Here is a 16,380-nt window from a genome sequence, read left to right as displayed (position 1 = left end):
ACAATTAGATTTGTAAGAGAAGTGTGCATCATTTTGACAAAAAATCATTTATATGATAAGAAATGTATGTAATGAATCAAAAATTTCTTACATCAAAATGATATTCACAAAAAAAAACGTTGGATCAATAATGAATACAGTTTTCATATAAGGGCCTTGATTGTTATTTTGACTTCACTGATGCCATGTTGCCTAAAATTGCAATTCGGCAGCCTCTTTGAATTTTATTTTTTGTTAGCTGTCTTTTTGAGAAATCTTTCTATAAATTGAAAATATCCCTTTTTCATTTGGAAAAATTATTATTCCAAAGAAGGGATTGTTTAATTGAAATTTTTCCTTTGAAGGACGAAATGAGGGCCGTAGCTGCTATGAATTGGAAAAAAGAAGAACCTTCTACAAGTCAGTCTGTGCCCAACAGGGCTACTCACTTTACGAGGACGGGAGCCGCCCCTAAATTAGCACCGATGGTCATGAAAAAGGAGGAAGAGGATGATGCAGAAGAATTTAAAGATGTGTTGGCATTGCCTGGCGATCTTATCGATAATGATCTTGTCAACACATTGATGAATCAGGATGATGACGAGCTGACAAAGAATACAACTTCCTTAGACGCTCTAGCCAGAGGTAAGCCATTTATAATGTTTATATACAATAACACTGCTTCAAGACATTGATGCACCACTCAAAATAATTTAAAATATTCAATTTTTGTGGACTCAAACATTTTCCAAGAGATCAGTATTGAAGATTAGTTGAAAATTACTTCTTTCTGTTATTACTACAACATGATAAAAGAACCCGAAATGAGAAAATCAAATATTTCAAGAAAAAAAATTGAGGTACTTAATTTCATTGATAGTATGCAAAATTTTACTGTACACGATTGGGGGATCCATCAAAAGAGTAGAATTCATAAAGTTACTTTGTTTATATTTTTGGGCACACTCGTCACGAGTTGAATTTCTTGGTTCTTGTTGAATTATAAATGATATCCTGGTTCAAGGAATTCTTACAATCTTAAATGAAAAATAAAATCGATTCTTTATATGAATTTTCACACAAAGATAAGAAAAAAAATGAAGAAATATTCATATTTATTTCATTAATTCACTTTGGGCATGGTCCCTATATCACCTTTGTTACTATTCTTAGTAAGTTGGAGGCCCTTATATATCGAATTTCTGAAAAATCGGTGACTATTTCTTCAAACTTCAGTGAGTTATCCGTCACCAGAGCAACTGGACTTTTAATCTAGTTAGGTTCGGTAATCACGCCCACTCTACTTGGCAGTTGCCAATTTAATTTTCAGATCTCTAAAATTCTCGGCGATATACAGACCATATTCTTTGCAAGAGTGCTTAAAAATACATATTTTTGAATTTATAGTTTTTTTTTTTCAAGAATCATATATTTCTTAATTAAAATGTGATGCGTTCATTTCTTGAGGCAGTTTTTTTTATTCTTTCTCAGAAACTCTTATTAATGACACACAATTTTTTTTATTTCAAGATGCCAGTTTACCAGACGACACTGATATAACAGATACCTTAGGAAGTGCTGAGAATTCAAAGGATACCAAAGATGAATTAAGTGATATATTAGGATCTCATTTCGATTTAGATGCCATACCTAATATTAACAGTAAGGATGTAGAAGATATTTTTAAGGTAAGCTTGTCCGCAACCTGAATGGAGTGACTTGTTTACATTGAATATTTTTCAGGGTGTTCTTACTGATGAGTCTCAAGAATCTCAAGAAAGCAATACGTTTTCTCTGCCGGGAGGCAACATTTTCCAGAACGCTTCTTCTCAACCTGTACTTCAGCAGCATCCGATACCTCAACCTCCTATCAGACCAACATCTTTGCCAACAGTGCAGAATAATTTGAATTCACCGTTGAACTTCCCAGCGCAGTCACCTTATCATTCAGAATATAGCAAGTGAGTAAAGTTTTAGGTTTTTAGCTTTGAAGAAGTAGCATTTTTCATTTACTTTTAATTATTTTACTTTAACCTAATGCATATTTATAGCAGCCCTCAATTTAGTCCTGCATTCTCCGAACCCACTCAGAACGCTTGGGTTTCTTCAGTAAATGAAACCCCCGAAGTGGAAACTGTTCCGCCCATAACTTCCACACCGTCCACCTATAATCAGAGGTCTTCAGATAAAATGAAGGCCGACGAAGGTCTAGGAGATGGCGCCACAATATCTGCAGTACTGTACGCAAATCTGAATCATCCAGAGTGGAAGTCCGATTATCCAAATTGGAGCGACAGGTACAAGCAGATGATTAAGAAATGGAGAACTCTGACCACTGACCAGAAGGCTCCTTACCTTCAGAAGGCCAGGGACAACAGGTCTACACTGAGGATGAAGAAGCAGACGCAGGTATGGATTCATATTATTATATGGCTACATGTATAGAATTTATTTCACACTGACAGAACGCCAAAGGGATTTTTATTTATTATGGTTATTGATCAATTACAAAAATGTTGAATATCAATTTCAGGATGTTGTGGTGTATCAGCTGCATATTAAGCTAATTATGAAAAATAATGAAAACATTTGAGTTTTGTTGAGAAATTGTAGAGTCTTCAAAGTGGGCACATCTTTTCATGTTAGATAAGACTAGATATTTATTTCAATTTCTAAATGAACTGGATTTCTGTGAATCTCCATTTTCCCTAGAAATTGTCAAAAATATTTTAAAATAAATATGGCTTACTACCAGTTATAGAAAATTCAGATCTCATAAAAAAATTGATTTTGGGTTTTAAAATGAACCCAAATAAAATCATTCAATGATTTTAAATCACACAATTTTGTTGTCAAATTTCTTGAATAATAGGTTCCAAAACAACATTTTCTGTTAATGACATGCTTCAAAGATTATTACTCTTGAATTGAATTCAGTATAAACCTCGAGAAGGAGTTTGAAGAGATATGACTTTTAACAAACAGATGAACTTGAGTTTCGAAATAATCATTTATTCTCTTTGTAATTGTGTGAATTTTTTTCCTGAATCTCAGTATTTAGGATCTAAGTATTTTAACCTATATTTTTGCGCTATCTATTAGATTTATCCCAAGAAAAGATGCCTATTTTGAAGGACTTATCTTCAAAATCTTTCTACCCCATTCTGATGTTCTAGATTTATTAGTCATAAAAAATGTGTAAAACCAATTAATATTTTCTGGAAAAAATCTACCTAATCAGATTATAAATATGAAATGGAAATTTGTCAATTTTGGTGTATTTATTGCAATTATGAATACAATTGAATTTTTGTTACTAACCACATGCAAGTAAGATGCTGTTGTGTGTGTTAATCATAAAAGCCAGGCATAGCCCGAAACGGTTTTGTAATGCTTAGTGTGTTTTTCCCCGTCCTATGTGTCACCTCTTCTATTCTATATGTCTATGTTGCCCCCCAGTCCCAGGCCAGCAAGGAACCCACTTCAACCGGCGTTACATCTTCGACGACCAAGGTGGCGGCAACACCGCAGCCAGCACCTTCCACCAGCATAAACAGCCAGCTACAAAACGTCGTCGTTCCAGCAGCGACAGAGGTGTGCACACAACAGCAGTCGCGACCTAGCGCGCCTGTCTTCTCACTAACCACCGCTTCCACTAGCTCTGTGTCTATATCCCCGCCCACGCAACCACGCCCCTCCCAACCCTCAACGCCCGCCGTCGTCAGAGCAACGACTCCGCCCTCCACCCATCAGCAGTTCACTGTGCACGGGCCAATCCTGGCGCCGGGCGATCACGGTCCGGCGCCCAACGTTACAGTTAATCCTCACTACCAGCCCAGTCCCAATGAAATCCCGCCTCCTCCGTCCCGATTGCAGAACGCCCCGCCCACTCCGGCGGTGGCTGCTGCAACCGATCAGCAGATCCGCGTTCTGACCCCTTCGGAAATCATGCGAACGCTCCCCTCCCTCTGTCAGGAAAATTACGAGCCTTCGCCACAACTGGTGAGAACCTGTTCGGTGTGTAATTCACTATTTTGGTCGCTGCGCTTCTTTTTTTGAACCTTAAGTTCGATTTTTTTTTTTGGCTGATGATTTCAACTTTTGGTAACGCTGAAAGATCTGATTCTTTTAGAATTCCTAGCATTACGATCTTGTTTCTTGCAGAATATTAATTTAACTTCATAAATATCGACACTTTCTAGTGTGTTTTTCTGTCTACTATTTCTCTTGCTACCTATGTAGCAACATTACGTTTATGGTTTTATTTTTTTTCTACCATATTTAGCTAATTTGCGGAAATCAGCATTCATAAAATCAAGCCAAATTGCATCTATAAATCGATTTACCGTCGGCTTAAGCTTTTTCATTTCATACAGTTTTTTTTACATACTCCTCATTGTTTTCCTTGAATAGTTTGACAGTTATTATTATTATTATTATTAATCAGCGAGAATCAGATTTTCCAGCATCAATCAATAAAATCATCGAGTCCTAAAAATTGGATATCGATTTTTGAGCGTGTTCTTGAGTTTTTTCTTTATTTCGGTTTTTGCAGTTTTTGATTACTAGTGGTATCTTGGGTGTGAATTCATAATCTAAGAAAAAGAGATTGGATTAGAATTTGGAAGCAGCAATTTAAAACTGAGTAACATTGGAAATTTTTCATCTAGAACACCACTAGTGATGACGCGTTTTCAGCATGATGTTTTTTAGTATATAATTTGACTCTATTTATATTTTTGAAAAGTGTGTTTCTCAATCAGGATTTCCGATAGTTTTGATTATATCCTTCCTTACAACACTCCATTTTTTCCCGTATTATACAGAGCCTTTAGTTCGAAAATTCTAACACGAAATGGTGTTGGGAGTTCTTTGATAGTTATAGATATAACAATATTTTGAATTGACTAACAATAATTTTTAATTTTTCTCGATTCTTATTTTGATTTGAAACTTATGCAATAAACATGGAAATATAAAACTAAGGAATTATACAAACGTATAATTAATTTTACTTTCCAAATGAATACTTGTAAAAAAAATAAGATTCATAATAAATTAATAAGTGTTCAAAACTATGAGCAAACTAATAATATTTTAATAATATTCATTAATATTTAATATCTAAAATTTTTCTTATAACTTCAGTAATATATACAGGAAATTTGGATGATCCGTTTTCATATTCACCAAAGCAAATAAAATCTCGGAAAATCCATTAGTAATAACTTCCTATATTTTGAACATTTTCATTTAATTCTGTAGTTAGTTGGAATTCTTCTCAGCATGGCCTGGTATATCGTTGTTTATTGCGAATCCTCTTGTTTTTATGTCATTTGCTGTGGCTTAACTTGTGTTGTGGTGGTTTGGTTGTAGTTTTCGTCCTCTCTAGCATTTTATTGGGCGATATTGATTAACGATCACCTAAGTAGAGACGAAGCTTGGTGACAGTTGATTAACTGCTTTATTTTTTAGGATCAGGAAAAAATGAACAATCAAAGGAATGCAGCTAGAGAAGCAGAACAGGAACGTCAGTGGAAACAACTACAGGCTTTGAGGCTGCAACAAGCCCAGCATCAGCAACATGTCATTCACGAACAGAGAGCACAAGGTTTGTACATGCAGTCTTGTTAATATATAAGAATAATTGACTGGTTTGCCTCCATCCTTTTTCACTCAACCTTAATTTTCTTCGTTATTTCAGCTATAGCCAGAGTCCAACGAAACATTGGGGATGTCAACCAGCAATTCCTGCCCGATCTCCAGGTTAACACTGCCCTCCAAGACATACCTCCGGCTGCGTCTCCTTCTCCTCGTCAGTTCCCTTCTCTTGGTATGAAATCACCTAATTTTTCCCATCCTTCCGCGTCTGCATTACGCCCAACGACACCAAGCCCCGCCCACGAGTTCCCTCCCAATACACCCGACTCTACCGATCCATACGCACAGCAACCGGCCACGCCTAAACCCCAACCTCCGGTATTCCAAACACGACCCTCTAGCGACGGTTTCATTCAACAGCCTCAGATTAGACAACAGTTTGCATTGCCACTACGGTCCACACCGCAGGTAAGTTTTACTTCTGTCGATAAGGGTTCATTGACCTACGCCTATCTTCATCGACAATCGGCTGTCAAAGATATTTTTAAACAGTATCTAATTGCAAGATAATTTACTCTCTGAAACGGTATCAAAATTTATTTTGGGTATCTAGGTTGTATTTGGAAAAAAGACTTGCTTTACTTTTTTAGATGCTCGATAAGGTATGGGTATTCGGTTTTGAGCTATAATTAGTCTCATACTAATCTTTTACGGATGTATTATGGGTTGAGCATGGGCAAACGTAAAGTCTCTGGCAAGTGGATATCTAGTTAGCGTTCAATTGATCCGAATTTTACAAAATTTGGAATGCTTAGTCGCATTGGATCGTAAGTGGTTCCATAGAAATTTATACAGGTTCCATAAGAATTACTCCGGGCTAAGAACTAGCAATCATTTTACCATACCTATTGACAAGGAGTTTTTGATCGCGACCAAAATTGCGTTATGATAATGCAGACTGCACTATTATAAATTCTGACCCATTATTGAAAATTTTCAGGGCATACAAATCAGGCAGGATGGACCAGAAATCAACAACCATCTCAGAGATCTCCTACAGCGTCAACAGTTCAAGAAGTTGGACGAACAGGCTTTAGCTGGTAAAGGTCAACAGAGACTTTGGCCTCCGCCAAGCGAAACCCAAGACGGAAATGATGCTCCTGTAGTAAACGCAACAGGAACAGCAGACGGTACTTTCAGACAACCGCTGCCTCCAGGTATTGTTAGACCTAGGATGCCAACGGCTTTGCCTAATGTACAGAGACAGACACTTATTGGACTGAGGATGCAACCAGTTCAAAATATAGACACAAGGATGAGAATGCTTATGCAGCAACAACAGCAAGTAAAGGTAACCTTTGATATTTTTTTTTTTCAATTCAAGAAAGCACTGAGCTAGTAGTAACAGAATGAACATGAAATTTGGTACACAGCTCGAAATCATTATCGTACAGAGTGGGCAAATTTCGATGTTTTAGCACTACAACTTTTAAACCAGAGGAGATAGACAAAATCTGATACCCCATTCTCGTTCTCTTTTTCTGAGAAACTAACAAGGGTAGTTTTCATTTTTGGCCACCTTCTTATGTTTTTGAGTTATAAGCGAAAATTGGAAAAATGGCGATATCGAAAAACATTTATATCTCCGCTAATACTGATGATAGAGCTCTGAAAACAAAACTTTATACAGACACTTTTTTACGTAGAATCCAGTGGTGTGGTTGTCTTTTCAAAAGAGTTTTTAATTACGAAGCTATGACCCAAAGTTACGTTTTTTTAAATGGGAACACTAGATTTCTGTGCCATTTTTTGAAAGCTTGATTTTTCCTGATTTCAAAAATATGTAGGGTTTGCATCAAAATAAATAACAGAAAATGGTCGAAAACCTTTTTTTATCTAACCATCCCAATATTTCTATGGTTTCAACTGTTGATGATAACAAAAAAATTGAGCTTTCTATAACAAGAGCAGTGTCCTTCTGTCAATCTGATTACTTGTATGCTTTTCACTCATTTCTACAAAATTCGAATCTACACCTTTTTCAGTTGTAATTCAGAAAATCAAAGTTCAATTTCAGAATCGGGAACATGTATTTCAGAATAGGAATATGTAATTCAGAAAAGAGAAATTGAATTTCAGAATAGTTAATTTAATTTCAGAAAAACGAAATTGAAATTCAGATTAGGAAGTTGGATTTCAGAAAAACAAAGTTGTAATTCGGAATAGTGAATTGAAATTCAGAAAAGGAAAATTGTATTTCAGAAGTTATCAATTCAATTTCAGAAAATGTAATATGTAATTCAGAACAGTATCCAAATACCTTTTGGACCTTGCAGTTTTAAAGTTCCGAAGGAACTTTTTGGAATGATTAATTCCTGGAAGATTCCTCCAGAGTGCTTCTCTTTCAGTTTCTTCCTACTCCAGAAACTCTTTCTTATAGGTGCATTTGCCTATACCACAGAAAAGTTCTAGGCCAGTAAGTGGCGTTTGAGCTCCTTTTCTGGCTAGTGTGTTAGTCTCTTCGTTTCCTTTGAAATTCTGAATTACAATTTCTTATTTCTGAATAACAATTTCCTTTTTCTGAATTGCAATTTCCTATTTCTGAATTTCAAATCACCAAATCTGAATTCCAATTTATATTTTCTGAAATCAAATTTACCCTTTCTGAATTACATATCACTATTCTGAAATTCAAATTACCGTTTCTGAATATAAAGTTCTTATTCTGAATTACAATTTCCATCTTCTGAAATTCAATTTACTATTCTGAATTACAATTTCCATATTCTGAAATTCAATTTACTTTTCTGAATTATATTTTACGTTTTCTGAATTACAATTGAAAAAGGTGTAGATATATTTCAAAAAAATAGTTTCGAAAATATAAATGAACTCGGAGAAATTTTCCTAGGTTGTTTGAACACAGTTTCCAATATTCATCTATTGAATTCGGTGCGAAATATCGAGAAGATGTGTCGACTGTGCGTTGTGCAATTGTTGTCATTATTAGGTTAAATATTATTTCTTGTTTGTTCTCTTCATAATTAAATTGTTGAGTTCAATCATATATGCGTTGTTTCATATGCTATTGAAAATGTATTGGTACTTGTGCGTATTCATTCTGGAGACCTATGAAAATAATCTTCTGATACATCCATCTCATTACAACTCTTTCGATTGAAACACTCGATCTTGTGGATCTTTTCGTTATTTCCAAGTAAATTTTTAGATGAAAAATTTATAAAACATATCTAGATTCGAATTCTGTAGAAATAAGTGAAAAGCATAGAAATAATCAGATTGATTTGTGTTCATCAACAGTTGAAACCATAGAAATATTGGGACGGTTAGATAAAAAAAGGTTTTTGACCATTTTCTGTTATTTATTTTGATGCAAACCCTACGATGTTATATATTTTTGAAATCAGGAAAAATTAAGCTATCAAAAAATGGCACAGAAATCTAGTGTTCCTATTTAAAAAAACATAACTTTGGGTTAAAGCTTCGTAATTGAAAACCCTTTTGAAAAGAGGTGCACGCCACTGGATTCTACGTAGAAAAGTGCCTGTATGATGTTTTAATTTCAGAGCTCTATCATCAGTATTAGCGGAAATATAAATATTTTTCGATATCGCCATTTTTTCAATTTTCGCTTATAACTCGAAAACAAAAGAAGGTGGCCAAAAATGAATTCTACCCTTATTAGTTTCTCAGAAAAAGAGACCGAGAATAGGGTATCAGATTTTGTCTATCTCCTCTGGTTTAAAAGTTGTAGTGCTAAAACATCGAAATTTGCCAACCCTGTACACCTCATATAAAATTTCACCATGGTCCGATCTGTTATTACTGAAATATTGAGTTTTTCGAGATAATATTCAATTTTCCATGATTCTGTCAACACGAAATTTTGCACGATGCTTGTTGTTGTTTTTTATAGCATCACGCAAAATCCCAATATAAAGTCCATTTTTTCTTACAAACAAGATATCTAAGATACAAACAAAATATCCAATATACGAAACCCCTAAAAGAATGTTGCCTATTACCGAACTTGCAATTAATTAACCAATCTTTTTTTCACTTTTAGCAGAGACTTGCTCTCCAAAATCCCAATATGCAACAGCAAACTCTGCAACAACCCAACGTACAAGGGCTCCGTTTCGCGCCGGTGCCACCCTCTGGCGATCAGTACGAACAGCTCCTGCAAAGACAACATATTTTTCAAAATAAGATAATTGACACGCAGCAGCAACAACAGCAGCAGCAACAGCAGAATATTCTTAAGCAGCAGCAGGTACAGAATCATCAGCTTCTGGCAAAGCTGCCAGTGTCTCAGCAGCAGAACGATCCTGCAAGTCTGTTGGTTAGCAGCACGACAGCAAGCGAACAAGAAATACCGGATAATGTTACGGCAGAGCTGGAAAAGCTCGAACAGGAAACTGGCACCATGGTGGAATTGCAAGGAGTCAGTGACATTTTGGGAGGACTGGGAGAGGATGATGATGAACTTCTTGGTGAGTTGGGGTTTTCACTTTGTGCCGTTACATTTGACCGCCCTAAGTTGGATTCCAAAAAAATTGTATTTATTTACTATAGATTTCAAATATCGCTTGTATTAACTAATATTTTTGGAGGAGGTGCAAACAAAACTTCTCAGGTTTTTACAATCTCTTAAAAACAACAATATTATTAGTTTTAAAATTCAAGCTCTACCGTACATTGAAGGAGAACCTTTCAACTCCAGAATTCCATAATACACTATTATTTCAACTAGTTGGATGTAGAGTATTGGAAAGTAATCTGAATTTTGGTTGATATTTATAGATCTAGGTAACTTTCATTATGATGAAGGACGATCTTTATCAACTATACAATGCAATACCGGAGATAACTATAAAGTTGATACATCTGCATTTTGTTGATATACAGGGTGATTCATCGGGATGGCCTATTAGACGTTTATGGAAAACTAATCATAATTTCGAGCTGTTATAAATAGCTTTTTCTCCTCATTTAAAGTTCTTTCTCGATAACTCTTAAAGTATTCATTTTAGATATAGGGTTTGCATAAGTAACACCCACTATTTTTGGATCGACTGAAATAATAAAAAATATAGGTTCTAATTTGAAAATCTTGAGTTTTGATGAATTTGAGTGTCCAAGTTCATGATCCTCTTATAAACATCCTGTACATTTTTCGTCCAAGCCGAAAACAGTCTTATAATACTACGTATTTGCGGAATTGAAAAAGAAAAAAAAAAATTCGAAAAAATCTTTTTCTTCTGAAATATTCAAAAAAATGTGAGTCCTCATCGCCACATTTTTTTTTCATAAGAATCCCAATAACTCATGAACCGTTGAATTTTTACCCAAGTTATGGCATATTGCCGAAATTGACATCAAAAAAGCTATCTAATGATGCAATGATATACTAGGCGTGCCTCTTGAAATAAGGAAGTAGTAGTCTGTTTCTGGTATAACCGGAAGTTGTAGAGATTTGAAAATATTTTTGGGAGAAAGATCATTGTCTCAAACCCCAATATGCAAATTTTCAGCTCAAAATTATGATTAGTTTTCCATAAACGTCCAATAGGCCATCCCGGTGAATCACCCTGTATAATTACATCAATTGATATGGAACGGTTTTTCTGAAACTAGCATTCATCTTCAAATTGATTGCAAGTTGCCCTGTAAGGGACCCCGCACGTTTTATATGGGAAATGGCTTTCCGTGAATTTGGCTGAATTTTTGATATGTTGTAGTTCTTGATAAACTGATCAGAAGTGTTCATAGCCACAAAGCTCAAAAATGGACAGTTTTCGAGATATGGAGCTTTGCATGAAACTGCAGACATTTTCACGGATTCGTTTGTCTGTGAGATGCTATCATCAATTTCGAGACATTCTGAGGAAAATGTCTTGGCACCCCATTGTCAGATAATCGAGATTTGTGAGAAACAAATCACATATCATATGTAAATATAGTGATCACAATTGTTATCTCTAAGGATATATGATTATGATTTTCCCCCGTTACAGCTCGCGGTGCTTGGTTATGAACATTTTGGCTAACATATTTGATATTATTGGACATCAGATTTATGAGGATTCAGTTATTATGGTCTCTCTTAAAAAAATCTCACAATATGTCGTTTCTCGGTCATGTGAATTATTCTGGCGTCATCTTGTGGCATGAAAAGATGTATGGAAGATCTTGGATTTTGTATCTCATTTCATAGCGAATGTGGAACAGTGTATAAAAAATTATCGATGGCGGTGTCTAATATAACCAAGGAAGATCATTTCTCAGTCGGGTTCTGGCCGCCGAACATCCAAATTCCATCCCAACCAGAAATGAGAGCTCCCCGATTGATGAGCAAAAACCCCGAAATTTGCAAAAAATCCATTTTCAAAGCTCCATATCTCGAAAACTGTCCATTTTTGAGCTTTGTGGCTATGGACACTTCTGATCAGTTTATCAAGAACTACAACATATCAAAAATTCAGCCAAATTCACGGAAAGCCATTTCCCATATAAAACGTGGGGGGTCCTTTCTTTGACGATTTATGACTTTGATTTAATGTTGGTTTTTCATTATTCAGCCGAAATGGGCGCAGATTTCAACATACTGGAATATGCGGATCCAGAATTGGAAGCCTTGGCGGGTGAAAAGACTAACATTCTTGATTTGGAATTGGAGGAGGAACCGTTGAAGAAGGAAAAGGCGAATGTACGAGCTGTATCGCAGGTTCAATCTCAACCCCCTCCACCCTCCCCAGCCCAGCAAATGCCTCCACAGATGGAGATAAAGAAAGAACCTATCCATACCAATGTAGCTGCTGTTACTCAACAACAACCTGTTGTGACTAACAACTCTCAGCCGCCGCCACTGGTGATGCCTCAGAATACAGTGCATCAGGTGCCTCCCAGCTCAGCTCCTTTGTTGCAACAGATTCACCAGCATATGATACAACAGGTATATAGTGACCTATCTTTCTTTTTCTAGGAGTGATTACTTAATACGCACCATTTTTCTAGGTGCAACAAGCTGCGGCTCAAAATAGACCTATGCCTCCAGGGTCTAGGCTGCAAACACTAGATGGCGTTACAGGAGTTGTAACACCGAATAATAATGTACAACTACATGTTCCACCGAATTATCAGAGGATGTTGATGACACAACGTGAGTTGCAATAAAGAAATACTAATATTAAATTATGCCATTATGAACTAACTACATTTTTTGGTTCCCAAAAATATATTGGAATTGAAATTTCTAGCTCTTCATTATAAATAGCAACACAGAGGAAGGTAGAGCGACTAGTTTTGAAAATATGGACATCAAAATTGATTTTTAAATTATTATTATACTTTTCCGAAGCATATTAAAAAAATAAGTATAAGTTTTTTCAAATATCGCCTTTGGCCTGTTACAGTTCACAATCAGAAACTTCAAATGAGGGTGGGCCAGTCATTGCCCAGAATGCTGAATCCAACTAGTCAACCATTACATCAGGCTGGTTTGCCAATTGGAGCACCCAGAATGGGCGTTCCTCCACCACCGCCTCCACCTTACCCTGGTCCGCCTCCACCCTACCCAGGTTCTTCCAATAATGCTCAACAGCAGCAGCAGCAGCAACAGGTAATATATTCATACTGAGTTAATTAACATTATTTCAAGGCATGTTTTTCTTTGAATTTTCATAAAATAATGTCGGTGTTCGTTCGCATATTTATGTATTTATTTTTGAACTCTGTTTTTATTTTTACTTTTTCATTGTGTAGCCTTGTAAACTTTGCTGCAGTGAAAATTTGAATAGAGTTTATATTGGCAGAAATTAAGAATTTTTCAACTCCTCATTAATGAGTGAAATTTTACTTATCAGATTTTTGACCACCAATAGAGACATTGATGGATGTTATGTTCAGAGTTCATTAGTGAAATGGTCCTTTTTCTCAAAATCAATCGCAATCAATTGTGATTTGTGTTCATATAAATTGTTCTATTCAACAAATCATATTTCAACAAGATGATACTTGAAAAATTAATTCACTCTGAGGATTTCATCTTATATAATTGCATGAAACATTTGAACTCACTAATTAAATAGAATTCTAATAACATCCTCTATAAACGAATGTGACCACTTTTGAATACTTAACCTTCACATGCAATACCTTTTGATTAACTTCAATTGCAAATACATAAATCTACCATATTAAATATTCAGAATTAACTTTAATGATAATGTCATATGAAAAGATGTTGTGATACTAACTGTACAACCAATTTATTTTTTATTGATTGGAGCTTAAGACTTATCAGTCAACATTTCAACAGAACATGATATTTCCTAAGAATAATAGTTAAATTGGACTCAACAATTCCTCAAAATTTTCATAGAGTGTATTATGAAGGCTATTCAATCGTTGAAAAGAAGCTTCATCAATGCTTCTCATTATCGATATTCTAGTCGATGTTATTAGAATTTTTATTTGGAGAGGGGGGAAATAAACAATGAGTTTTACTGGGAAAAAAATATATATTGCCGATGCTAACTTTGGTTGAGGTATGGTGTTTGTTACTTGCATGTGTGTGGTTAGATGGGATTGAGAATGGGGCCTTATCCGCTTCATCAGGGCGGCCACGTCCATCACATTCCGCCGCCTCTACCCAGTTTTCCGCCGATGAGGAGACCGTTGCTGCTCGAGGTGAGATCACACGTTTTTTCATCTCCACCACCGATCACGTGCACCTAGAACGTCGAATCTAGAATTGGTCCCAAGACCAGAAGGAACGTTTTGTACCGTCATTACATATTCGGAAAATGATTTTTGTAACATGGGATTTACAATGCGTTTGGAAATTACGACTGCATGTCGACCAAGATAAAATATATAACATTATAAGCAATGAATAGTCGAGAATTCAACTAAATCGCTGAATATTAACCCCTCTTAACAAGTTTATTTATTATTTTTAAATTCTACATCATTCTACAGCCGAGACCAATTAAAGAATTGGAAAAAAATTACAAAAACCAAAGGTTCTAACATAAAGACACACCTAATTTATAAAAAGGGCATTTTGTGATTAAAACTGGGCATGAGCTGAGAAATTTTCAATGAGAAATAAGCGCCCACCAAACTTCAATAGAGACCCAAAACGTCTACATAGGCGAGAAGATGAGAAGAAGCAAAAGGTTGTGGCATTACGTACTGCTAATCTAGGAATAGTCTATCACTCTGAAGATCTCCGAGATCCTTGACAGACCTGATACAATAAACAATTTACAGCCTTCTACATAAAGGAGGGAAAAATTGTGAAATATCATTTATGCAAATGATAAGAACAGTGGATCAAGTATAGACCCCTAAGGAACACCAGAGGGTACCATGAATTCAGCCAATCTATTAAATTGTATACATATGGTTAATTTTTTTTTCCCTGGACTCAAGAGTACAGTACATTCATGTGTCATTTCCACTGTCACAACTTGATTATCTGTCTTGTATAACGTCTATATTTTAATTAGGTCAATTGGCCAAACGCATTGCAAATTCTATGTTTTGATAGAGATCTCCAAGTCGATTTCTGGTTAGGTTAGTTTTTAGAGTTAGAGGAGGATGTATAACGAAAAGTTTCTTGAAACTTCGATAATTGAAATCCGAATTATAAATGAATTTTACGCAATGAAAAATAATTTCTATCCTTATGATTGTGATATTTAGTTAATTAAGAACATTATTCATTGCATTCCTTATGCTCTTGAACTGTGTCATGCACAGAGGTTTTTATATACCTATTGCACGATTTTTCCACCAAGCACTGAACAATTAAGTTTTTAGTTCGAGAGATGATAGGAACTACTCCAAAAAGGAATGCCTGAGCTAGTCTTTCACCTAAGTTAGACTGTTATACTGTAGATATTATACTGAAGTAGACCCCCCAAATTATTTGAAGTACCGATACTCAAATATACTCATGTTCTGATCAATGAATATTTAAAATAACTCATCCATTTTGATCAAATCTAGGTTAATTGCATCTGAAAAGCCAAGTGTTCCATTATTGAATTTAATCATATGAAATTTCGTTCTAAACCTAACTAACTTCCTTACATCTGATCCAAATTAGATCTATCCTCATTCTCAAATCTTAACTGCATGTCTAAGTACTTTCCTTTAAGATTATCATTTTCATTGATTATCGAGTAGATTCATTCATATAGTCTGGTTTATCTTAACCTAGTTGGATTGAATGAAAAATTGAACAAGAATATCTTTGAAATTTTAGGAGCAACCACTTCTTCTAGAAGATCTGCTTGAACAGGAGAAGAGAGAACAGGAGAAGCAGAACCAAGCACATGTTGGAGTAGGACAGAACAACTTATCATCATTATCTAACCCTGAATCCGCTTTGCTCAGTGATCATGATTTTGAAAGACTCAAAGCAGACGTCTTTGATAATAATTTGGGTCTAGGCCAACCTGCCCCCCAAGGTAAGAATAAATCATAATCTTGAAATGTTACCGTTTGGTTCATTATCTCCAAGAAAAATTATTCAGACCTTTTAACAGTTTAGGTTTTGAAAAGTGAAGAATGCTAATATTGAATAAATCAGTATATTCATCTCACGAAAACTGTTAGATTTATGAAGAGAAAATTTGTTTTCTTGCTAAAGTACCAACATTAGACATTCGAGTCAAACATTTCTGTTCCCTATTTGAATTTTTGTAAGTAAGTAATGTAAAATCTGCTCCCTACGAACATCAATGATCGTATCTGAGTAAATTTCCC

General features: G+C 35.4%; 1 protein-coding gene across 7 annotated transcripts in view; it reads left to right on the top strand.

Moving 5' to 3' along the window:
* The window catches only part of LOC123670600 (histone-lysine N-methyltransferase 2C-like), a 43,802-nt gene that overhangs the window by 11,445 nt on the left and 15,977 nt on the right, over positions 1–16,380 (top strand). For 4 of the 7 annotated variants that reach the window (XR_006745935.1, XM_045604107.1, XM_045604108.1 and 1 more), the window contains exons 15-28: positions 345–624; positions 1,510–1,667; positions 1,723–1,940; positions 2,031–2,388; positions 3,439–3,573; positions 5,455–5,590; positions 5,684–6,048; positions 6,581–6,931; positions 9,668–10,094; positions 12,183–12,556; positions 12,619–12,763; positions 13,017–13,222; positions 14,185–14,292; positions 15,878–16,082. Coding sequence is in view for 6 of the 7 variants with exons in the window: in XM_045604107.1 (XP_045460063.1) it covers positions 345–624; positions 1,510–1,667; positions 1,723–1,940; positions 2,031–2,388; positions 3,439–3,573; positions 5,455–5,590; positions 5,684–6,048; positions 6,581–6,931; positions 9,668–10,094; positions 12,183–12,556; positions 12,619–12,763; positions 13,017–13,222; positions 14,185–14,292; positions 15,878–16,082 (3,466 nt within the window). In the remaining variant the exon portion in view is untranslated. The remainder of the gene's footprint in view (positions 1–344; positions 625–1,509; positions 1,668–1,722; positions 1,941–2,030; positions 2,389–3,438; positions 3,574–5,454; positions 5,591–5,683; positions 6,049–6,580; positions 6,932–9,667; positions 10,095–12,182; positions 12,557–12,618; positions 12,764–13,016; positions 13,223–14,184; positions 14,293–15,877; positions 16,083–16,380) is intronic. The other 3 variants (XM_045604109.1, XM_045604112.1, XM_045604111.1) reach the window with 3 other exon arrangements.

This window comes from Harmonia axyridis, chromosome 1, assembly GCF_914767665.1.
Source record: "Harmonia axyridis chromosome 1, icHarAxyr1.1, whole genome shotgun sequence".
Taxonomy (NCBI): domain Eukaryota; kingdom Metazoa; phylum Arthropoda; class Insecta; order Coleoptera; family Coccinellidae; genus Harmonia; species Harmonia axyridis.
Note: the sequence above shows the minus strand (reverse complement) of the source record. Positions and strands in the feature narration are given on the sequence as shown.